This window comes from Piliocolobus tephrosceles, chromosome 3, assembly GCF_002776525.5.
Source record: "Piliocolobus tephrosceles isolate RC106 chromosome 3, ASM277652v3, whole genome shotgun sequence".
Taxonomy (NCBI): Eukaryota; Metazoa; Chordata; class Mammalia; order Primates; family Cercopithecidae; genus Piliocolobus; species Piliocolobus tephrosceles.
Window position 1 is genome coordinate 44,740,068 of NC_045436.1, and position 24,442 is coordinate 44,764,509.

General features: G+C 37.3%; 1 protein-coding gene across 4 annotated transcripts in view; it reads left to right on the forward strand.

The window, feature by feature from the left end:
* The window catches only part of OTUD4 (OTU deubiquitinase 4), a 47,914-nt gene extending 23,489 nt beyond the window's left edge, over positions 1-24,425 (forward strand). For 3 of the 4 annotated variants that reach the window (XM_023226986.3, XM_023227012.1, XM_023227004.2), the window contains exons 8-21: positions 1,825-1,882; positions 2,131-2,248; positions 2,343-2,407; positions 5,197-5,291; positions 6,929-7,032; positions 7,135-7,321; positions 11,434-11,596; positions 13,437-13,560; positions 13,865-13,920; positions 14,412-14,492; positions 15,508-15,646; positions 16,205-16,465; positions 18,078-18,118; positions 19,404-24,425. In XM_023226986.3, the coding sequence (XP_023082754.1) occupies positions 1,825-1,882; positions 2,131-2,248; positions 2,343-2,407; positions 5,197-5,291; positions 6,929-7,032; positions 7,135-7,321; positions 11,434-11,596; positions 13,437-13,560; positions 13,865-13,920; positions 14,412-14,492; positions 15,508-15,646; positions 16,205-16,465; positions 18,078-18,118; positions 19,404-20,624 (2,713 nt within the window). In that variant the 3' untranslated portion in view covers positions 20,625-24,425. The remainder of the gene's footprint in view (positions 1-1,824; positions 1,883-2,130; positions 2,249-2,342; positions 2,408-5,196; positions 5,292-6,928; positions 7,033-7,134; positions 7,322-11,433; positions 11,597-13,436; positions 13,561-13,864; positions 13,921-14,411; positions 14,493-15,507; positions 15,647-16,204; positions 16,466-18,077; positions 18,119-19,403) is intronic. The other variant, XM_023226994.3, reaches the window with a different exon arrangement.
* The last annotated feature ends 17 nt before the right edge of the window (positions 24,426-24,442 follow it).

Here is a 24,442-nt window from a genome sequence, read left to right on the forward strand (position 1 = left end):
TTACAGGCCTGAGGCACTGTGGCCTCTTTTTTATAAAACCATCAGATCTTGTGAGAACTCACGATAATGAGAGCAGCGTGGGGGAACCACCCACGATTCAATTATCTCCACATGGTCTTGCCGTTGATATGTGGGGAGTATTACAATTCAGGATGAGATTTTGGGTGGGGGCACAAAGCTAAACTGTATCAGCCTACATCTCAACACTCATTTTTGCCTACTTATTTTTTTTTTCCTTATAGCAGTTATCAACATTTAACATACTCATTACTTACTAGTTTTTATCTGTTGTCACCAGATTGTACATTTCATGTAGGCAGAGTTTTTGTTCGCTTAAATGCTAGACCCCAGCACCTAATAATACAGTCATCCCTTGGTGTATACCAGGGGATTTGGGACTCTTGAGTATACCACAGTCTGCACATATTCAAGTCCTGCCACGGGCCCTGTGAATCTGTTTATATGAAAAGCTGGCCCTCTGTGTACTTGGGTGTCACATCCGAAGAATACTGTATTTTCGATCTGCTTTTGGTTGGAAAAAAAGCTGTGTGTAAGTGGAACTGCAAAGGTCAAACCTGTGTTGTTCAAGGGCCAGCTGTGTACAGTGCATGGCACATAGTAGACACATTAGTTATTGAGTATATGAATGTGTAGGTATGTATGCGACAGTGAATTTAAAGGGCTGATGATGGTGCTTTCATTGTGCTGAACATTATTTGACGTAGAGTATTTTTTTTTTTTTTTTGAGATGGAGTTTCGCTCTTGTTTCCCCGGGCTGGAATGCAGTGGTGTGAACTCGGCTCACTGCAGCCTCCTCCCCCCGGGTTCAAGCGATTCTCCTGCCTCAGTCTCCTGAGTAGCTAGGATTATAAGCACGCACCACCATGCCCAGCTAATTTTGTATTTTTAGTAGAGATGAGGTTTCTCCATGTTGGTCAGGCTGGTCTTGAACTCTCCAACTCAGGTGATCTGCCTGCTTCTGCCTCCCAAAGTGCTGGGATTGCAGGCGTGAGCCACCGCACCCAGCTGATGGAGAGTGTTTTTAATAAACGGGTTGTCGAATCTGCCTATAGATAATTTTGTTGTAAATGGATTTTTTTTTTTTAAAATGGGTATATTGAAATAAACTGGTATATTGAATTTACAAAACAATGTAAAAACTTGCTTTCAATATACACGTGAGTAAATTCAATTATTCTACCCACCCAAATTTCACAGTTTATTTCTGTTCTCTTACTGATCACTGAGCCAGTTAGAATTACTGTTGTCGGCCGGGCGCGGTGGCTCAAGCCTGTAATCCCAGCACTTTGGGAGGCCGAGACGGGCGGATCACGAGGTCAGGAGATCGAGACCATCCTGGCTAACACCGTGAAACCCCGTCTCTACTAAAAAATACAAAAAACTAGCCGGGCGAGGTGGTGGGCGCCTGTAGTCCCAGCTACTCGGGAGGCTGAGGCAGGAGAATGGCGTAAACCTGGGAGGCGGAGCTTGCAGTGAGCTGAGATCCGGCCACTGCACTCCAGCCTGGGGAACAGAGCGAGACTCCGTCTCAAAAAAAAAAAAAAAAAAAAAAAAAAAAAAAAAAAAAAAAAAAAAAAGAATTACTGTTGTCTTTGACTTCTATCTTATATATATATACGTTTACATACATATACCCTTTTATATATAGATACATTTATACCAAAACTTGTATGAACTCACTGGAATATAGCTCTGACTTTTTGGAGCATAGTTCTGACTTTGAAGACTTTTAGATGAGGTTAGAAGGTAATTACATGCAAATACCTTTTTTCTGCCCCTAATTATGGTTATCTTTCTTTGTAGGAGTAAAACTGCTGCTGCTGCTGATGTGAATGGATTTAAACCTTTGTCAGGCAATGAGGTATTTTTTTTTAAAGTGGTTTTAAAACTAGCTCTTTAATATAAGAAAGCATATACATTAAAATCTTAATTTTTTTTCTTTTTTCTGGTATGTTTCAGTCAAGTCAGGATCATCTAAGAAATTGATTTGGTGGCTTCCTAGTTTTTTGAAGTTTCTTTTCTTCATTTGACTTTAGTTTTATGTGTATCTCAAACAAAAATGTTTTAAAAGACTCGTGTTGATTGGACTTCCTGACTTTGTTTATTTAGCAGCTGAAGAACAATGGGAACTCTACTAGCCTGCCTTTGTCTAGAAAGGTTCTTAAGTCACTCAATCCTGCAGTCTATAGAAATGTGGAATATGAAATTTGGCTGAAGTCTAAACAAGGTGAGTTAAAAATCTGCATTTTCCGTAAATTTGCTTTGTAGCACTTGAAAATAAGTCAACTTTATATTATACTGACCTTTTTTTTTTTTAACAGCTCAGCAAAAACGTGATTATTCCATTGCTGCTGGCTTACAGTATGAAGTTGGAGACAAATGTCAAGTAAGTGACTTATGTAAAATAAGATATTTTACTTGAAACCTTGCTTTTTCTAATACGAACCGAGAAAACAACTGAGGTGTGAATATGTTGTTAATTTGGGATTTCAGAATATATTTATCATGTATATACATTTTAGTAGTTTACAAGTATTTAGCTTTTTGACTCATTTGAATACATTGTTAAAATTGTATGTATCTGAAACTGTGGCATTCCATCACATGATCTTTAGAAACAGTTCAGCCTTTGGTGTTACTTGGTTCAAAGAAGTAACGATAATAACATTTCAGATATTGAGGTTTTTTTTGTTAAAATTGACTGAAATTGATTCAAAATTGACTATAGGTCATTTAATTTTGTTTATGAAAATCATCTTGGATGATGTTGATACATAATGTTTACTGTTGGACTGAGGAAGGAAAGTGAACCACAGAGAAGTTTTTGCCAATTAATTTGAATAAGCAGCTGCCCTGGGTTTGAGTAGCTGATTGTTAAAAGGAGAAAGTTGGATTAAAATCAGTGTTTCTTAATCTAGTGGTTAACCCCCTCACTCGCCCCCCAGCCCCCCCACCCCCACTGAACATTCAGCAGTGTCGAGAAATTTTTACTGTCATAACTGGGAGGGTGCTACTGACATCTAGTGGGTAGAGGGCAAAGCTGTGGCCAAATACTCTACAATGCACAGGACAGCCTCCCTCATCTCCCTCCAACAAAGAATACCTAGTCCAAAGTGTCAGTAATGCTTAGGCAGAAGAAATCCTAGGTAAGATAATTTACAAGGTCTCTTCTTGTGTTTTGTTCCTTGTTTATGGAAAAATATTGCTATATCAAAAACAAGAACAAAACCACATACACAAAAAATGTTATATGGAAGTTAATTCTCATCAGAAATTATTTCCATCAAAAAATGTTGCCTTTTAAAAAACTACTTTAAAACAGCCATTGGCAAACATTTATTTTTGACTTACGGAGGAAACATTTACTTTATGATAAATTGGCTTATGTGAAGTCATCTGATTACCCAGGATTTTTTCTTAAGAATCTTTAATAGTTCTCGTTCTGGGGTATTTAAAGGTGAGGAAAAAGAGAACATGATTCATTCAGGTACTGCCTAATGGGATTGTCATAAATCTGCTCTAATTGTAGAAGGGAATTGTGGAAGCTTTTACTACATTGATTGGGAAAACTTGAAAGAGAACAAACTAGATGAAATCCAGGATTTAAAGGTCTCTCTCCTCACCCTTCTCGACAGAGAAGAGAAGGTGGCTTATGCTGTATCACTAAAGTCATGTTATTTTAAGTCAAGCATATTTCCTTTGAGGTTGAAATTGCTTTTGGTAAAGTAGGTGCTTTTGATAAAGTAAATGGTAAAGCACATGCTTTTGTTTTTTTCCTTTTTAGAGTATTTTATTTCCATCTGTACTGCTTGACCATTTTATTTGGATAACATGGTCATTGGGTAATTTGGATAAAATTTTAAGAAACTGAGATGACTCTAAGGTGACTTTTGTTTACTCAAGTGTGTAAGATGTAGTTTAAACTTTTTATTAGAACTAAGTTCAGAAAAGACTTTTTTTATTGTGAAACTTTTGAAGGAAAAATGTCTTGTCATTGATGAAGAATGAAATATCAGCTTGAGGACTTTGGTTTACTACTAAAAGTGGGAGGTTGCTTAAAACATTGTCCTGTATGTTGTACTTGGCAGGTACACAGTTCAGTGTGGACAATTTAACAATAGGAAGAAAACTTAGGCTTATTTCCTCTTTTATCAAGGATTTACAATTGCGTAATATTAATTGTAAGAGAACAGTTAAAATCCCTATTTTTAGGGAGAAAACTCACAGTTGCACATTTTTAATATAGGAAAAATGGGAAGATAATAATTGTAATAATAGTTGCTCTCACTTTTAGAGTGGTTGCTGTGTGCAAGTTGGTATCTCTTATGTGTATCCTGTGTACCCTCATTCCATCTCCATGAGTTCTGTGACGTAGGTACTATTATTAGCTCCATTTTGCATTATGAGGAAACTGAAAGGAGAGAAAAATAACTTGCCCATGGTCATATTGCTGGCAAGTGGAAAAGCCATACCTGGAAGCCTGGGGTATGTGAGACCATAGCCCTGCCTTCAGAACCAGGGCATGTTGCCTCTTTTGTTTAGAGCCTTAACATATTGTGCTCCTACTTTTTGAACAATTTAGAAAATCAGTTTAAAAAATAATTTAGAGGGACAAAGAAGAAAAGATTTTCTTTCTTTTAGGTGGGAGATATGGAGGTCTGGGAAGTTAAGGAGATGGATTTTATTGTAGACCTCTTTGGACTTACTTTGTTTTTACTGATAAACTTTATTTTCTGTTTAGTTAAAGACAAAATTTTAAAATCTGGGTGTGGTGGCTCATGCCTGTAATCTCAGCACTTTGGGAGGCCGAGGCAGGTGGATCAGTTGAGGTCAGGAGTTCGAGACCAGATGGGCCAACATGGTGAAACACTGTCTCTACTGAAAATACAAACAGAACAAAACAAAATAAATGTAGCCGAGTGTGGTGGCACGCACCTGTGATCCCAGCTACTTGGGAGGCTGAGACAGGAGAATCCCAGGCTTGAACTGGGGAGGTGGAGGTTACAGTGAGCCAAGGTTGCGCCTCTGCACTTCAGCCTGGGTGACAGAGCGAGACCCTGTCTCAAACAAACAAAACAAACAAAAAAAACACAAAAAAACGCAAAAAACTGATTGATGCAAAGGAAGCAGGTGACTGATTTTTTTTTTCCTTTTCATTTTTGGAATTTTTAACAGGTGAGGTTGGATCACAATGGAAAATTTTTGAATGCAGATGTTCAAGGAGTTCATTCTGAGAATGGACCAGTTTTGGTTGAAGAACTGGGAAAGAAGTATGTACTACTCTTCAGCTAAGGCATTTACTGCCTCTTCCATTTAGCCTAATCATGAGCATTTTAAAATGGCTTTCTATATTTGCAAATTCAATGAAAGATATTGCCCATGTATAGAAAGTGTATTTGGGGGCCGGAGGCAGTGGCTCATGCCTGTAATCCCAGCACTTTGGGAGGCCAAGATGGGCGGATCACGAGGTCAGGAGATCAAGACCATCCTGGCCAACATGGTGAAACCCTGTCTCTACTAAAAATATAAAAATTAGCTGGGCGTGGCAGCGTGTGCCTGTAAATCCCAGCTACTCGACAGGCTGAGGGAGGAGAATCGCTTGAACCAGGGAGGCAGAGGTTGCAGTGAGCTGAGATCGTGCCTCTGCTCTCCAGCCTGCTAACAGAGCTAGACTTCGTCTAAAAAAAAAGGAAAGTACATTTGTTCTGACCTCTAGAAAAGCACTAAATGTGCAAATTTAGTATTTTGCACATTGTCAAACTTTAAATGAAGATTGTTTTGTTGCTTACTGTTTAAAATGTACCGTTGTGTGCACAAAGGCAGTTTAAGAAATTGACTAGATCGTAATATGGGAGCTTTGGAGGGATACATTTTAAGTTCATTCAGTACTGCATTGTGTGTAGTTAGTGTTCAGTCAGTGTTTGTCAGATGGAATAGCAAAATATTGTTGGCTTACCTTACACAGTGTTATTTTAGAGCACCTTTGTTTCAGTTGCTGCTGGGCTTTATTAGAGAAAAAGGTAATAAGTCATACCTTAAACTTTACTGTGGAAAAATTTGAACATACACAAATTAAGAATAGATCCCCAATATAACCAACAGCACAGTTTTTGAATCCCAGTATAACTCAACACCCATTTTTAGCAACTCACAGCATTTTGACCAATTTTTTAATTTTTTTTGAGACATAGTCTTTCCTGTCACCCAGGCTGTAGTGCAGTGGCGCAATTTAGGCTCACTGCAACCTCTGCTTCCCGGGTTCAAGTGATTCTCCTGCCTCAGCCTCCCAAGTAGCTTAGATTACAGGCATGTGTCACTATGTCCGGCTAATCTTTTGTATCTTTAATAGAGACAGGGTTTGACCATGTTGGCCAGGCTGGTCTTGAACCCCTGACCTTGTGATCCGCCCACTTCAGCTTCCCAGAGTGATGGGATTACAGGCATGAGCTGCCTCACCCGGCCTAGGCAATATTTTCTAATCTATTTTCCCTAATACGTTTTTAAAAAATGAAAATGAAATTGGCATATTTTGAAGGTAATCCAAACATCACACGATTTCTCCAGTGATGTTTATATGTTTCTCTAACAGAATAAAGACTTCCTTCTCTGCCTTAACTACAGTACCATTATCCTATCTAAAAGAATAAGTCATTCTGTATTTGACTTTTGCTTAGATTGTGATTTAGCCCTCTTTTTTACATTAGAAAATATACTTTTGATTAATACCATTTTATTTGATTAGAATTACATCTGGATTGGTAAATGCTGTTTGTACCTTAATTCTAATTTATTTTAATGTAAGAAATAAAACTAGAAATTCTTATATAAGCTGAAAATAAATATGCAGAATATTTAAGTATTCTTACTAGGGTATTTTAAGCTATCACAAGTCTTTTCCCCTTTGAAGGCACACATCAAAGAACCTCAAGGCACCTCCCCCAGAAAGCTGGAACACAGTGTCAGGGAAGAAGATGAAAAAACCTTCCACTTCTGGACAAAATTTCCATTCTGGTAGGAGCACATCAGGCTATCATTCCTTTGGGATTGGGATGATGGTACTTGGGATTGTTTATAATATGAATATTATGATGTACTTTTGGGTTCTTATCACAGATATGGATTACAGAGGGCCAAAGAATCCAAGCAAGCCAATAAAAGCCCCATCAGCACTACCTCCTCGACTGCAGCATCCTTCAGGAGTAAGACAACATGCGTTCTCTAGTCATTCTTCAGGGTCACAGTCTCAGAAATTCTCCAGTGAGCACAAAAATCTTAGCCGGACACCTTCACAGATCATAAGGTAACCTTGAATGCAAGAAAAGTATAGAAATCAAGTAAGACGCATTTGTTGTATTTGCCGCATTATGTGCATTTAAATAATTATAACTTTGTATTCATATAATTGTCCCTACATTAGTATTAAGAGCATTTTGGATAAAACATCATGTGAGGATCTCAATTCTTTATAATTTTCTTCAAACAAAGCAAGGAAGTATATATAGAAAGACCTTTATTTTTTAGTATTTTTTCAAATGGTTTGGGAGATCTTATTCTAGCCCAATGCTATTCTGGCACTTAATTTTCTGGTGGCTTGTAATATGGTAAATACTGGATTCCAGATTGCATTTCTATTTCCTTGAGAGGTGAGGATACTCCCATTTGTACAGGAACTTAAAGCAGCCCAAAATTGTTTGTTTACTTTGATAAGTTTTGATTGTGGTAATGTCTCTTAATACTGAATGGGGCTACAATTTTAGGTCTGTGAAATTGTAAATATCGACATTCTAAGTATCCAGAGACAGATGAACTTTGAGGATCACAATTTTCCTGTGCTATGTGGATTTTAATTTTTCCCTAGTTTACACTTTCTGTTGAATAACTTTATAACCCTTTGCAAGAGCTTTATTTGAGAGGCTGTGTCTTATGTTGAAGCTGTCTTTATCATGCAAATATGACTGTGTTTCCTGTGGAGTCTTCATAGGTAACTATGACAAGTACTTTTCCCATCAAAGCACCTTCTCAATTGCCCGAATTGCTGTAGCATCAGCTTATGTGTTTGCTAACCCTCTGGTCTTTAGTTCCTTTATATCTGGCATTTGGATGTTACCTTTTTTGTGAATGCACTTAACATTTTGTCACTGAAGATATATAGGCTGGTGTGAAGGTCATGAGTTATCTCAGTTGATTGTTCACAGTCAGTTACAGATCAAACTCCGTGTTCTACTCTTTCACCTTTTCTCACTGCTGTAGTTGGCTTGTCTTAAAAAGAAAGGAAATCAAAAAATATGTTTTATGTAGCATCTTCAAGACAGAATTGTAGTTCTTAAGCTGACATTTATCAATACTATAAGCTGACATTTATCAATACTATTTTAGTTTCTTGGTGCTGTTGTAGCAAAATACCATAAATTGGTCATCTTAAAACAACAGAAATTTATTGTTTCACACTTCTGGTTGCTAGAAGTCTGAAAACAAGTTGTTGCCAGGGCCATGGTCTCTCTGAAGGCTCTAGGGGAGAATCTGTTCCATGCTTGCCTCCTACTTCTGGAGTTAACTGCAGTCCTTGAGGTTCCTTGGCTTGTAAGTGCATCACTCCATTCTCTGCTTCCATCGTCGCATGGTGTTCTCCCCATATGTCTCTGTCTGTCTTTTCTCATAAGGACATTAGTCATACTGGGTTTAGGTCCTACCCTATTCAGTACGACCTCATCTTTACTTGATTACATCTGAGAAGACCCTATTTCTAAATAAGGTCATGTGCACAGGTACTAGAGATTAGGAACATGAACATACCTTTCTGAGAAGCACAGTTCAATCCATAACAAATATTAATGATTCTAATCCGTTACATTACCTCTCCCAAACAGGATTTATGCCACTAATCAACTAGTTTATGGCTGAAGTTTGTTTGGACATTGACCAAACTCCAGTAGCCCCTGGTGGTAGCTTACTCAATGCATGAAGAGTGTCTAAGATGTTAACTTACTTTGAATGTTAACTTTGGAAACCTAGAAATAGAAAGTAACTATGGAAAGGTTATAGGCAGAATTGTTTAATAACATTCTCATTTTTTGATAGAAAAAGCAATATTATTTTTCCTTGAACACAAGGGTACTCTTCAGTGATTTAAAGATTTAAAAAGAAAATAGAGATAGACTACAAAATGGCTAATTATTATGAGTTTATAATCCAGTGTATTTTTGGTGTTTGATCGCTTGTGAATTGGTACAGTGCTCAGACAGATGTCTTGTACCAATAATACTTTTAATCAAGTTTTTTTTTTTTTGAGACAGAGTTTCGCTCTTATTGCCCAGGCTTGAGTGCAGTGGCGCAATCTTGGCTCACTGCATCCTCCGTCTCCCGGGTTCAAGTGATTCCCATGCCTTAGCCTCCCGAGTAGCTGGGATTACAGGCATGCACCACCACACCTGGCTGATTTTGTATTTTTATTAGAGATGAGGTTTCACCATGTTGGTCAGGCTGGTCTTGAACTCCTGACCTTAGGTGATCAGCCCGCCTCTGCCTCGCAAAGTGCTGGGATTACAGGCATGAGCCATGGCACCCGGCCTCTAATCAACAATATTTTTAATACTATGAAATAGAGAAGCATATCTTATTAGGATCCTTTTATATATGTTAGCTATATGTGTTACTTGGTATATAAAAATACTTGATGATGTGTGACAAGGCAGTGATAATTAATACCACAAACATGAAACTTTAGAGATTTTTTGACATTGTGACTAATTACATTAGAACCTAGTGGTATTTGCAGTTTGTTGTTAGGTTAGCATGCCTTCTCCATTGTGTGTGAGATGCAGTTTGTTGTTAGGTTAGTATGCCTTCTCCATTGTGTGTGAGAGCGAATTTTACTAACGTATTAAAACAAATTTAAAAACTTTATTGAATATTTAAAGTAAGAACATTAAAAAACCTAGTCAGATTTTAGAATTGTATAGCTAACAGTCTAATTGATTTAAGCCCAGTACAGTTCATCTTCACTGTATTTCTGATTTGTAACACATCACTTTTGAATTTCTTCTAGTTATAGAGCAAAAGAGAACTGTAGTGCTGGATATGAGACCTTCATGGCCTCTTACTTTTTCCAGTTTTTCCTCATTGATAATTGTCTCTTCCTGTGGAGAAAACACAAAATATAACCAAAAACCAAGCAAGATTGCCATACATGCTTTCATTAATGTGGCTATCCAGGAAATACTGTGGCTATCCAGGAAATACTGTGGCTGAATATCTATCTTCAAGCTAGATGAAAATAGACCGTGGTAGCTTCTCTCTGAGGATGAGATGAAAACCATACAATAGTGGTCATTTTTTTGGGGTGATAGGAGATGGTGACAAGGTAATGCTAATTTGGCAGAGACTCCTGACAGTTGCTGAGTCCTCTTCAAAATTTTTTACCACTGGGATTTGGGAAGGATTAGTCTAAAATAGTGAGAGTCCAGATTTTCTATCCCTCCCTTTTTTCATCAATACCATTGGGGTTGACATCTGTCCTATTGTAATTCGAGTGTGATTGTAAGTGGGACTGTGTAAGGACGTGAAATGGCTATTTATTTCAGCGGTAAAAAAAAAAATCAGATGACATCATAGTGCTCTACTCTGTTGAGGAGCATAATATTTCTTTGTACTGTGACAAAGTATTTTTCTTACAGGTTTTAGATTTTCATGTTCCATTTTTGAAGAACTGTTAGACATGATAGAAATAGTATTCATACTGTCTTTAATAGTTACAAGCCATATAATACATTAGGGTTGGATTATAGGGTACTAAACTCTATTCATGAATTTCTTGTCACCCTTTTTTGACCAAAATTATGTTGAAACGACAGCAGTCTTACCTATGCAATTGGTATCCAGCCTGACATGTTTTAGTTTTCCTTTTTCAGTTCTCTGTCTCCCTTGGTGGTGTCATAAACAAGTGGGAAGATGGTCCTTCTGCCTCATTGGACCTTTGGACCATTCCCCTTTACTTAGAACAGAAAGTGAGAATGCTTTTGAGACCTAAACTAATAATTTTCCCTTTGAGAATAAATTCTTAATGAAAATATTGGAATATGGTATAACAAGTATATACAGTTCTCACATTTCTTCCTTGATGAAAAGAAAAAAACCTCACTAATTTTTGTATCATTTGGAAATAAGTTTTTTTTTCTTTTCCCCTCTACCTCCCATTGTTAAGTTTGCCTTCTTGACTCTCTGTAAGGTAGGCTAATGCTACAGGAGCTTCCGTTTGCTAAACATTTATTAGCTAGGCTGCCAAATGTTCTAAAATGTCAGTGTAGCTAAATTAGTAAAATGTTTGTATTGCAAAATAGATCATTTTATTTTAGGTACTCAGTACAGTTTGTCTTTTTTTTTTTTTTTATCTGACAAGAATGTTTTATTTGACAGAAAACCTGATCGTGAAAGAGTTGAGGATTTTGATCACACAAGTCGAGAATCTAACTATTTCGGCCTTTCCCCAGAAGAACGCAGAGAGAAGCAAGCTATAGAAGAATCCCGTTTACTCTATGAGATTCAGAACAGAGATGAACAGGCTTTCCCAGCCCTTTCAGTATGTATGAAAAGACAGTTTAAAAGTTATTGTCTAGAAGTTTCTCTTAATACAGTTTTTAGATTAAGCCATAGTTCCCAAGGGTAAACTAATTTTTAAACTTTAAATACTTTAAAGATCACATTTTTTTCACATTTTTCACATTTTTCCTTTTCACATGTTTAGTAATCTCTCTAGACCTAGAGATATTACTATAAGGTTGATAGACTTGAGGCAAGTAAACTGGTTTGTTCACTTGTAGTGTTCAGCGTTTTCTTTTGAACTAAAACGTGTTTAATTTGTTAGCAAAAGTACTGTGAGTAGAGGTTCATGATTTAGTTAATCCATTACAAGATATATGTGTAAAATCAGGAAGCCTTTTTGAGAGCTGTTTTTCAGGGTGTTTGCTGTTGGAGGTGGTAGCACATGTCATCCTGAGGCTTTGTCCTTTCTCCATGTGTCAGTCACTGGGCTGTGATGGATGCTTCTCTGATAAAAGAAGTGTTCTCTACCTTCAGGTTTCTTAATTCTTTTTGGGAAGTCAGAAGGGAAAACTGTTCTCATGTAGAATGAAGTATGTGCTCTCTGAGGTGGGTTTGTTGGCAGCAAAGAGGAGGGCTACCTAATTCATTCTCATGTCTGGGAGTCTGTGCCTGTGGTCTTTTACATCTTGGTAAGTAGTACCCAAATGACCTATGATCCAGAATGGTGGTTGGACACATTTTCTCTTTAGAGTAGATTAAATAAATAATGGACTGTTACGAGAGGTTACCCAGTATACCAGTATAAAACATTAAAGCCCCACACACTGAGGTCTGTCTGCTGGTCTCTGTGGACTTCCTTAGGAGACTTGAGGAGGAACTCAGTTGAAAACAGGTGATCTGGAATAGCAGTTTAATCTGGTACAGGCATTGGAGTTTAGGAATTATTGGAAGAACTGCCCGAATCCATTTAGGAATAATTGAAGTGCCCAAATCCGTACATAAATAAGCATCGTTTATGTGCTGCGTACATTTATCTCTCATGTCATATGTGTTATTATATAAATAACAACTACAAGTTGTTTAAGCTTGCATTCATACCTTTTTGCATTTTTTAGTTAGTGAATTGTAAAAGTACAACTACTGTAATGTGGGTACAGATTGTGAAATTTCTTTCTTGTTAAGAATGGGGTCTTTCGTACTCATCATTTTTAGACTAAGGAGTTTAATACTGATTGCTTTTGATAGTGGCTCAAATTTGTTTTCTAGAAAACTCCTGTTAGAGAAGACCGAGATCCTCCTCTTAGCTGTGTGGAACATTTATTTAGAATACTAAAACAGGAACCTAGAACCTTCAATGATAAGTTAGCTTAAAAACCTGACTTATTTCAGTACCTGATCTCATGCAGAGTTTAAGTGATTTGCTGACAGTCAGTAAGCATTTCATTGATAAGAATCCTAGTGCAGTGTATTTGCTAATTTGCACTTAGGTTCTCCCCAACTCCCCACTAAAAAATATGGCACTACAATGACTTTTCTGGAAGGTTGGCACAGAAGATGTTGTTTTTGTAAAGAAAAGTTGTAGGGTAAAGGTTTGGTCAGGGTGGCTTCCTAGAAATAGGGATATGAAGATTAAGTCTACTAATCTAGGCTGAAATCTGATTGCTTAATCCTTTCGACTTTGCGATAAGACTATTAATCTAGGATGTATAATTAATTATGGACCCTAGATTCTGTCTTCTTTAGTTTCAGTTCAAAAATACAGGGCTGTGAATTTTGAGATTTTTAGAAGTATGAAGAATAAGATTAAATACAGGATTTGTTCGTATATTTGTGGGTAAATCTTTAACACAAAATGTTGGGTTTTGTTCATTTTAAAGAGCTCATCAGTCAGTCAGTCAGCTTCTCAGAGTAGCAACCCATGTGTCCAGAGAAAATCATCACATGTAAGTGATAGAAAAGGAAGCAGGCGGAGAATGGATACAGAAGAACGAAAAGACAAAGGTAAGTTATCTCATCATTCGAAAGCAGATGCTAGAGATCTCTTTAGATGACTGGCTTAGTGCCATATATTTGGGAAGGAACACTTTAAGTTGTTAAGTAGTTTATCTAATGTCACATATTTTGAATGTTGTAGAGAAGCATTGACTCAAGCTAAAGCATGTTAAATGCTATTCTAAAAACTACATTTTCACTGGCTAAACATGGTTCAAATAATACTTTTGGCTTCTATCTTCGTATTTTGTTGTTCTGTGTTCAGACATGACTGGTGGCTTATGCTGTCTTTTTTAATCTTGATCTGCTGCAGACTCTATTCATGGACATAATCAGTTGGACAAAAAGCCTGAACCAAGCACATTGGAGGTAAAAGTTTTAAACACTACTTGCATCTTTTCTTTTTCCTTAATACTGTGATAGTACAGCAGGAAGAAGTGGAAGAAGGTGAAAATCAAAATTTTATAGCTGTGTATTAGGAAAGTAGAAAAGCAGGGAAAAGATGATGGGGATTGAGAAGTCACTCACAAATTATGTCTTCAAGGTACATTAGGGTGCCCTGCCTGAATTGTTAGAAAGTAGCTTTTATTCTCTGTCCCTCTAGAGTGATATTTTTAAAGGAGAAGAGTATACTGTTTGAAGCCTTGCCCCCAATGAAAACTGCCCAGTAGTTTGATATAATAAAGATGTTCAGGCAAAGTTAGCCTACTTGTTGAAGATAAGATATAATTGGAAAAAATACTCAGTGGTGAGAGGGTTCTGTCAGATACAGGTAGGGTGAATTATAAAAGGAAACCATCAATTATTCCAGAATGTGGGTCTCTGAAATACAAAACTTTGGTTTTTTTTTGCTTCCAAAGAATATTACCGATGATAAATATGCAACAGTTTCGTCACCATCAAAGTCAAAGAAGTTAGAGTGCCCTTCTCCTGCAGAACAAGTAAGTATATTGTTGCATTTAATATTGAACGCTCTACTCTCTGGGTTTCTTTGCTCTGTATATAGGATCATTTAACAACAAGACATCAGTATGGGAAATGGAGAATTTTTTCTAGCATCACAATTTGGCTGTGGTTATGATTTTTAAATGTATTCTGATGTTAGTCTAGAATGTTCTTGATATTTATGGAATGTTATAGAAATAACCACCATTTTCTGGACATTGAGACCATTCTTTTGAATTGATTTTTAGTATATTTATATTTGTTACCATTATATTTGATACTTTGTATTACTTTGGTAGATTTGCTTGAAAATTAGGTTTTTGAAGGGAAACTATGAATTTCTGCTTTATTTCAAAATTTAAAAGACTTGTCTGCATCAGTTATTTCACAGATGGGAGGGAATGTACTGATTGAAAAGATTTGAAAAATCTGCATTAAAAAAATACCAATTTACAAATTTCATGATGAACCTGTGTTCTAGCAGACATTTTAGTTCTTGATCCTAATACAAGAGTAGAGAAAGTTAAATGTTAAATGCCAGGAAGCATATAGTTGTATGAGGAGTTTTTCTAAATAATCATGAATTTCAAGATTTCAATGATTTTGCTCACTTGCCTTAAAAGTATTGTGTTGTATTTAACTCTGCTAGTGGATAGGTGCAGTGGCTCACGCCTGAAATTCCATCACTTTGACTTTGGGATGCCGAGGCGGGTAGAGCCCAACTCTTGAGCCCAAGAGTTTTGAGACTAGCCTGGGCAACATGGTGAAACCCTGTCTGTATTAAAAAATACAGTCCTTGTTGGTAGGCAACCCTTGGTTAGGATCAAATTTGTTTGCATGTTATCTTTAGCTTCTTTGTGTTTCTCTTACATTTCTAAGACTATAAAGGGCTATTTGTACTTCATTTGTATAAAAGGCAGGCAACTCAGTATGTATCTGGTGGTTAGAATTAGTGTTAAAGTAAAATGACCTCTTGTCTTTTTCTGTCTTCCCCTATTCACCCCCTTGAAGAAGCCAGCAGAACATGTGTCTTTGTCAAATCCAGCTCCCCTTCTAGTTTCTCCAGAGGTACATCTAACTCCTGCGGTGCCTTCTTTACCAGCCACTGTGCCAGCCTGGCCAAGTGAACCTACAACTTTTGGACCAACAGGTTAGAGAAGGGTTTAGAAAATCTAGCCAGCCAAAAACACCTTTCTAGTCAGAGACTTCAAATTCTTGAGTGAAAGTTTGACCTCCGAGCAGGGTTAGGTATGTGGAGCCTCACAGAGCTTTCTGTGATACTCTGCTTTGCTCTGCTTCCAGTGTGGAAAGACCATGTTCATTTGGTGTGGTATTCATCTGACATATGCCCTCATAATCTCAGGAGCATGATGTTTGAGCTGGTTGCTTTGGTTGCTCAGCACTAATTAGCACCACAGTTTGATGCTTCCTTCGTGGGCCAGCTCTTTATGGCCCCGTAATGAATCCCTTGACCAGCCCCATGTCTTACACGTACCTGCAAGAGCTACTGTTAGAAGACATTGACTCAAAGCTTGTGTCCTGGGCATATTTCCTTCTTTGTGTCCAGGAGGGCCCTTGGTTGATATTAAAAGGTACTACTTTAGATTGGCTATGTCAGTTATATAGCATTCTTTATAGGTTAATGTAAGCATATTTGTAAAGATTTTCATCTTTTGTCATTTTTGATTCCTTTTCTTCTTGTTTGTAGGTGTCCCTGCTCCAATTCCCGTTTTGTCAGTGACACAGACTTTGACCACTGGACCTGATTCTGCTGTATCCCAAGCTCATTTAACACCCTCTCCAGTTCCTGTGTCAATACAGGCAGTTAACCAGCCCTTGATGCCTTTGCCTCAGACATTGAGCCTTTATCAAGACCCACTCTATCCTGGGTTTCCTTGTAATGAAAAGGGAGATCGAGCCATTGTACCACCTTATTCACTGTGTCACACTGGGGAGGACCTACCTAAAGGTGAGCTCCTTCTCCAAGTTCAAATTGACTTTATAAGTCCAAACAAGCTTAGTAAGAAATGAAAAGATGTAAGTAGAGGTCAGAGGTCTGGTTGCTTAGTAAGCTCAAGGATCGGAAGGACAGCAGAGGTTTAGCTATTAGTCATTCATTCTTGTTTCAGCTTGATTTATTGGAAAAATGTATTAGAATTTTTCTTCTTTTCGAGATGGAGTCTCTGTCTGTCGCCCAGGCTAGAGTGCAGTGGTGCGATCTTGGCTCATTGCAACCTCTGCCTCCTGGATTCAAGCGATTCTCCCATTTCAGCCTCCTGAGTAGCTGGGACTACAGGCACCTGCCACCATGCCTGGCTAAGTTTTTTGTATTTTTTAGTAGAGACAGGGTTTCACCGTGTTAGCCAGGATGGTCTCCATCTCCTGACCTTGTGATCCGCCCGCCTCGGCCGCTCAAAGTGCTGGGATTACAGGCGTGAGCCACTGCGCCTGGCCCAGAAAAAAAATTTTTTTAATGTTTCTGGCATACTTGTTAATGCTAATATGCTTAGTAATGATACCTCCTTCTGTGTTTTTTACATAAACGGACTTGAAACCATTCTGAATTAAGATCATATTAATTTCACTAATCAGATACCTAAACATAGGTCTGCATTTCAGAACTAACACATGCATCCATGAAAAAGTTACAGAGAAAAGCAAATATAGTATGTAGTGGCTGTTAAAGTACTATATTTAATGTCTTATTTTTGTTTAAAAATTCTTTTAAAATTTACTTTCCCCCTTTATTGTTAAGGAATTTGCCCCTCCCTCATTTTTAGTTTGCAAAATTTTATATCTGTAAATCTGAGTAATGCAATGACTACTATATGCCTGGATTTATGTGAATGTTTTTGTTTTATTAGTTAGTAGTTTGATGTTTGTGTCTATGGGTAACTGGCTTATGGTAAATGAATACTTGGAATAATAATATCCTAATGATGCTACTAATAAGTTAGGTTTTATGTTGATTTTACCATTCTCAACATTTTCATTTCCTAATTTTTAAACCCCCAGAAAAGTTGAGAAAGAAAGCACCTGAATGTCCTTTACCCAGATTCAGTTTTAGTAAGATAAAAATTTCAATCTAAGCCATTTTGGGATTTACATGCTAACAGACAAAGCATATTGAATCTGGAATTAACCTTTGGTAACAGCCTGTTTTTATGTTATGTTGTATTACGTTTTTTATCTATGTTTTATATCACAGGCTAGAGAAAACAACTGTAGTAGGTAAAATTGTCTTTATTTTATTTATTTATTTATTTATTTTTTTTGAGGAGGAGTCTCGCTCTGTCGCCCAGGCTGGAGTGCAGTGGCCGGATCTCAGCTCACTGCAAGCTCCGCCTCCCGGGTTCACGCCATTCTCCTGCCTCAGCCTCCCGAGTAGCTGGGACTACAGGCGCCGCCACGTCGCCCGGCTAGTTTTTTTTTTTTTGTAGTTTTTAGTAGAGACGGGGTTTCACTGTGTTAGCCAGAATGGTCTCGCGCCCGGCCTGTCTTTAGAACTATGTATTTAATGAGGATGATAAATAAAAGCTCTGCAGATACATAATTTTAACAAATGATTACTTTATTTTTAGATAAGAATATTCTTCGATTCTTCTTCAATCTTGGTGTGAAGGTATTTACATTTTATCATGTTAAAGTCAGTTTATTCATTAATACTGTTTTAAATATTACTAGTGTTAACTCTTATCCTGTCAGTCAGTAACCTAAAATTTGCTAAATTTTAAAAACCAGCATTTTCAGTACTATATCGTTTGTTTTTAGTGCTAGTAGAGGCTCCAGTTTTACTTGCTTTTTCTCTTGACTGGGGTGGCTTAACCTGTGAGTATATTCAAGACATAGCTTCATCTTTGGGCAGCCTAATGGAAATGCCCTCGCTTGGGAATTAATTAGATGCAAATCTAGGCTTGAAGTTCTGCTCCATAGCTGAATTTCCCTGGGCAAGCCATGTAGTGTATCTGGGCCTAACTTTTTCATTTATGAAATGGGGGTAATATTCTTCACCTGCCTCCATTATTGAAAAGATCAAAGGAAATAACGTGTACATCCTCCTATATAAGATAGTGTGGTTGTTGACTAGAAGAGCAGAGGTATCCTTTGGGAAATGGTCAGTCTAGAAATAGCTTTTCTTAGGTTGGAGAACTCTGTCCTTGTTAAAGTTAGGTTTTCTCCTGTCCTACATTAGTTTCTGTGGGTTTTAGACAGTCAAACTATGAAATGAAGTGCCCTATCTTAGCCTGCTGACCACTTTCATAAAAAGAAACTTGATTATTTTACCATCTGCTGCATTAATTGGTTAATTTTATATTTAATGTTGATTTTAATTGGTTAGCCAATTAGCTAACCAGTTATACTTTTTTCGTATTTTGGTTTTTAGCTGAAATCTTGCAGAGGAAGGATTTGGAATATTTAATTTTCAACATTGTCCCTCCCTGATTAGAGGTCTAACTTAATCCTTATATTTGGAGTACTCTTGGGGGCTCCTAGAATTGTGGAGTCCTAACATTGGAGATCATCTACTCTCATACTGGCATTTTCCCAGTAAAACAAATTCAGATGTTAACTGGCCTGCATGGGGTGGCACAGTGAGTTAGTGGTAGAGCCAGAATGTGAATGCAGGTCTAGCTAAACAGTCAGTGATGGAAATACTATCTCCTATCAACTTATGAGGACTTCAGATTGGTTTTAGGACAGGAGCAAGCAATGGAGTCTTAAAGCAGTGAATTTTGTAATTCATTTTCATGTTGGTTATTACAGTGATTTAGTATTTGGACTATAGATTATGTGGTCTTTGTAGGCATGAGAAACTTACCTTGAGCCTAGTACTTGTAGATTGATATGCACCCAAACCTCTCTTTTTTTTCCTCTTTTGTTTATTTAACTGTTTTGTGTCTCTTTAGGCATACAGTTGTCCTATGTGGGCCCCACATTCGTACCTGTACCCGCTGCACCAGGCCTACCTGGCAGCCTGCAGGATGTACCCAAAGGTCCCTGTCCCTGTTTATCCTCATAATCCCTGGTTCCAAGAGGCTCCTGCTGCTCAAAATGAAAGTGACTGTACCTGTACTGATGCCCACTTTCCTATGCAGACTGAGGCCAGTGTTAATGGTCAAATGCCACAGCCAGAGATTGGACCGCCGACATTTTCTTCACCTCTGGTTATCCCTCCATCTCAGGTGTCCGAAAGTCATGGACAATTGTCTTACCAGGCTGATCTTGAATCTGAGACCGCTGGGCAGCTTCTGCATGCTGATTATGAAGAGTCACTAAGTGGCAAGAATATGTTCCCCCAACCATCTTTTGGACCCAATCCATTCTTAGGCCCAGTTCCTATTGCATCTCCTTTCTTTCCTCATGTTTGGTATGGGTACCCTTTTCAGGGATTCATAGAAAATCCAGTAATGAGGCAGAATATTGTCCTGCCCTCTGATGAGAAAGGAGAATTGGATCTGTCTCTGGAAAATCTGGATCTGTCTAAAGATTGTGGTTCAGTTTCAACAGTAGATGAGTTTCCAGAAGCCGGGAGTGAACATGTACATTCTCTCCCTGAAGCAAGTGTGAGCAATAAGCCGGAAGAAGGCCGGACAGAGCAATCATCCCAGACACGAAAGGCAGATATGGCATTGTCTTCCATCCCTCCTGTAGCAGAGGGAAAGGCTCATCCTCCCACTCAGATTCTAAACAGAGAGAGAGAAACTGTGCCTGTTGAACTTGAACCTAAAAGGACCATTCAAAGTCTGAAAGAAAAAACAGAAAAAGTAAAAGATCCTAAGACTGCTGCTGATGTGGTCAGCCCTGGGGCCAACTCTGTGGATAGCAGAGTGCCAAGACCAAAAGAAGAGAGTTCAGAAGATGAAAACGAAGTGTCTAATATTTTGAGAAGTGGTAGATCTAAGCAGTTCTATAATCAAACTTATGGAAGCAGGAAGTACAAAAGTGATTGGGGCTATTCTGGTAGGGGTGGATATCAACATGTGAGAGGTGAGGAGTCCTGGAAAGGACAGCCAAGCAGAAGTCGGGATGAAGGTTATCAGTACCATCGAAATGTCAGAGGACGACCATTTAGGGGAGACAGGAGGAGATCGGGGATGGGAGATGGCCATAGGGGACAGCACACTTGATGGTTGTTGCTGAAGTATTTTCTAACAGAAACTCTTAGGTGGAATGTTTCTGAAGGCTTTAAAAAAATACAATAAAGTAAAACCCCAATTGGAACGCTTTCCCCTCCCCAGCCCCTTACCTTCACTCCCATACTGGACAAGACATTTTGGACATGACTTCAAGGGGACAGGTTAATTCCTGGCATTGCCAGTTATCTTCATTCAGAATCTGATTTATTTATCAAGTGACTGTCCCCGTAAAAAGTAGAAGATAAGTTTGTTAAAGTATTTTTTATAAACAGCTTAATATAAAACATTATAGATTTAGTGTTTGGCTTTTTCCTTATAAGTTTGTAAGTTTGATTTCAAATGTTGGAAATGTGTGCTTTATAGTGTTTACTAAAGTGACAAGAAAATATACCATTTGACACACTATAGATTCCAAACATAACGTTGCACCAAATAGAAATGTATATTTTATTATGCAATGCCTTAGTCATAAACTGGGCTCAAACAATTCTCAGCCTAAAACACTGTTGTCTTTTAAAATGCTTCCAACCCAAAGGCCTTTCATCTCAATATCTGTCAAACTTGAATAATGTCTTCTCTTTAATATTCACATAAGGCAGCCTATTAACTGTGTCTTAGCAATGTTGTATATAGTTCTTTTAATATTCATAAGGTATATTTTTGAATTTTGGTATTTGTTGAGATTGCATAGAAGAATAGTAGGAAATCCAATGAAATGGCTGTTTCCACCAAGAATTCTTAGCACTGGTGTAAATATCATGGTGCCTACTCGAAAGAAATGTAGATGCTATGCATTTTGAAAATAATCTGCATCAGTTAGAACTGCAGAAGTTTTTTTAATGCCACTTTAACACTAATGCACTGACAGATTCTAAATATTTTGTGAGAAGAAATGTTAAAAATTTTTAGCTTGACAGGTTTCTAGAGTTACTGTGTTTTTTTGTTTTTTGTTTTTGATTTTTCCCCCTTGCACCATTGGTTGTGTATCACTTTCACTTTACACTTGCATGTTCTACTTGTCAGGGCTGGAACTATTGTATAGAAGATAATATGATTGTGACTTTCTAGTTCTTTTCTAGAGGATGCTGCTAGAAAATGGTTTTGCTTTGCATTTTATAGCTTGTTACCCTTAGGTAGGTAACAAATTCCATCCTGCTTTCTTCCAGTCTTTGCAGTATTCACTAGAGGTTCCCTTTGCATGTTGCACTCTTCTCATTTGGAGATTGGACTCTCTGAATTAACACAGTATTCATTCATCTGTGTTATTTGTAAAAATAACTGTAGCTTGTATTTCTTATTTGTACATACCAATGTGAAAATCCACTTTTATTATGTTGAGATTATCTTCTGATCAGGAAGTTTGAGTGCTATGCAAATAACACAGTAGTAATTTCTCTTTGCATGCCATGTGTAATATACCTAGCCAAAACCAGATGCGGTGACTTTCTTTTTTTGTAAAGCAAATTACTTAAGAAAATACAATTCACTTGAATTTGACAAACTGAAACAGATGAGTTTTCTGGGTTCTCTGATAACCTATGGGAATGTTTGGATGCCAGCTGGGCTCAGTGAATCGCCACTGTACTGTAATAATGGTTATTTACCTCTGTGCTGTTTTAATTACCTAACGTCTGTGTAACTGCTGATTTGAGTAGTGATTAGCATTTAGATAATGTAACAGGATTTTAGAGAGCACTTTGAAAGATAACATTTTATTATGATGGTGCTAGGTAAAAAAATTGTAAAGACTGGGATGGTTGTGTGGAAAAAATTTTTTGAGAGAACCAATTGAAAGGAATTTGTTGTCACCTTCTAAACTAGAATAGTTGTTGAAGGTACCGCTTAAGCCATTTTTTTCTTAACATCAGTGGCTCCGTTAAGGAATGAGAAGATAGAGGGTCCGCTACTTTCAGCTCATGCTTTTTTATGTAGGACTAGCTTACCTGATTTTAATGAAAATCACATATTGACATAAACACCAGATTTGAAAGTTCAATGTGTTTGATCTCAGGAGTCCAAAATAAGTTGTTGCTTCTAGTGTCCTGCATTTTATTGACTGGGGTTTGATCTCAGCTTCTGAAAATGTTTAAAAATTGGAAATACTATTCATGTCTTCATTGTTACTTTGTCTTACCTCAATTGAGTAACAGAATATAGTTCCTGAAGGAAACACTGATTTGCTTTCTGTTTCTCATTATCTCACCTCTTGGATATGATGGAAAAAGTGCTTGAAAGAGAATTTTTAGCAGATGGTACTTTTCTCACTGACCTCTGGAATAAAAGAACTGACTTTTGATAGTTTTAAAATTAATCTTTGCATGAAGGTTGGTTTTCTTTTTTTCCTTTGTTTTTAAATGTGTTAATTAGTCCAGGGGATTTTGCCTTATGCTGAGGTCAAACTAAGGCTAAGCAAGCTTTTGTCCTTCATTTTAACTGTTTATGTCATACTGTATGTTGACATATTTCTTTATAAGAGAATAGAGGCAAAAGTATAGAACTGAGGATCATTTGTATTTTTGAGTTGGAAAATTATGAAACTTCACCATATTATGATCACATATATTTTGAAGAACAGACTGACCAAAGCTCACCTGTTTTTTGTGTTAGGTGCTTTGGCTGAACTTGATTCCAGCCCCCTTTTCCTTTTGGTGTTGTGTTTGTCTCTTCAAGTTCATTTGCTCTCAAATAAATCTTCAACTCTTGCCCCATGTCCTCCTTGGCAGCAGGATGCTGGCATCTGTGTAGTCCTCATACTGTTTACTGATAACCCACAAATTCATTTTCATGGCAGACCTAAGCTCAGACCCTGCCTTGACCTGGCAAGAGTAGGTTTTCCCAGACCACAATGCCGATATATCTTATTTAATGCAGACTGTATTCTTGCAGTGTGTTGTTTTCTTTGTGACTCAAAGTTGAATTAAAATGCCTGTGAACTGCAAACTTGCTTATGATTGACTTGGTGCAATAAATTTCCTTTCTAACCATTTCTGGTTTAGAAAACATTCAGCCATCCTAGAAACTAGCAATATTTATTTTTGCCTCTTTTATTTTACCTTCATTTTTAGATGAGGTAATGTTTTGTCTTTTACTTAAGGGTACTCAGCAAGGTCCACTCTAGTGTAGCTGAAGAGAATGCATATTTGGCTACACTATTTCTGTTTACTGTATTTTGCTCCCTACTTTATGTCTAAATGCTATTGTTTTTGTTTAAAATCCTAATAATGTCTCATTTTCCAATATGTTATTTTCAAATAACTAAGGTTTTGCTACTAGTGTCAGCCATTTACTCTCCCACTAATTGGGATTATTTTTTAAAAGAGGTCTTTCTCCCTGAAATAGAAGTTTTAGAAAATCTTAGAAGAGGGGTGGGTGCATGTCTTAATGCTGGGAAGCGGCAACTTTGGGGTTGAACTTACTTGAATGGATTAAAAATTGCATTGTGTTACAGAGCTAGAAAATTTTATGTATGAGAAACGATAATAGCCTTACACTGAGTACAAATAATACTTTAAGAGCATGTGAAGATGTGATCATTTGTGATGTTACTTGTAAAAAAAAGTATATATACATATCTTTTGAAGTGTTAAAAGGAAACTAGTACTTTATATTCTTTATCATATCACTTTTTGTAAGTGTTGAATATATTCCTGTTTATTTTTCTATGTTCTGTTTTGTAGCCTTAAGAAGTGTTTCAAACATATCTGAATGTATAAAATAAGAGTAAATGCCCTACATGGTGTGATGCTGCATTATATATAAAACTGTGTGCATATATTAAATTTTGTCTCTTGATTCTGCTTGTGATTCTT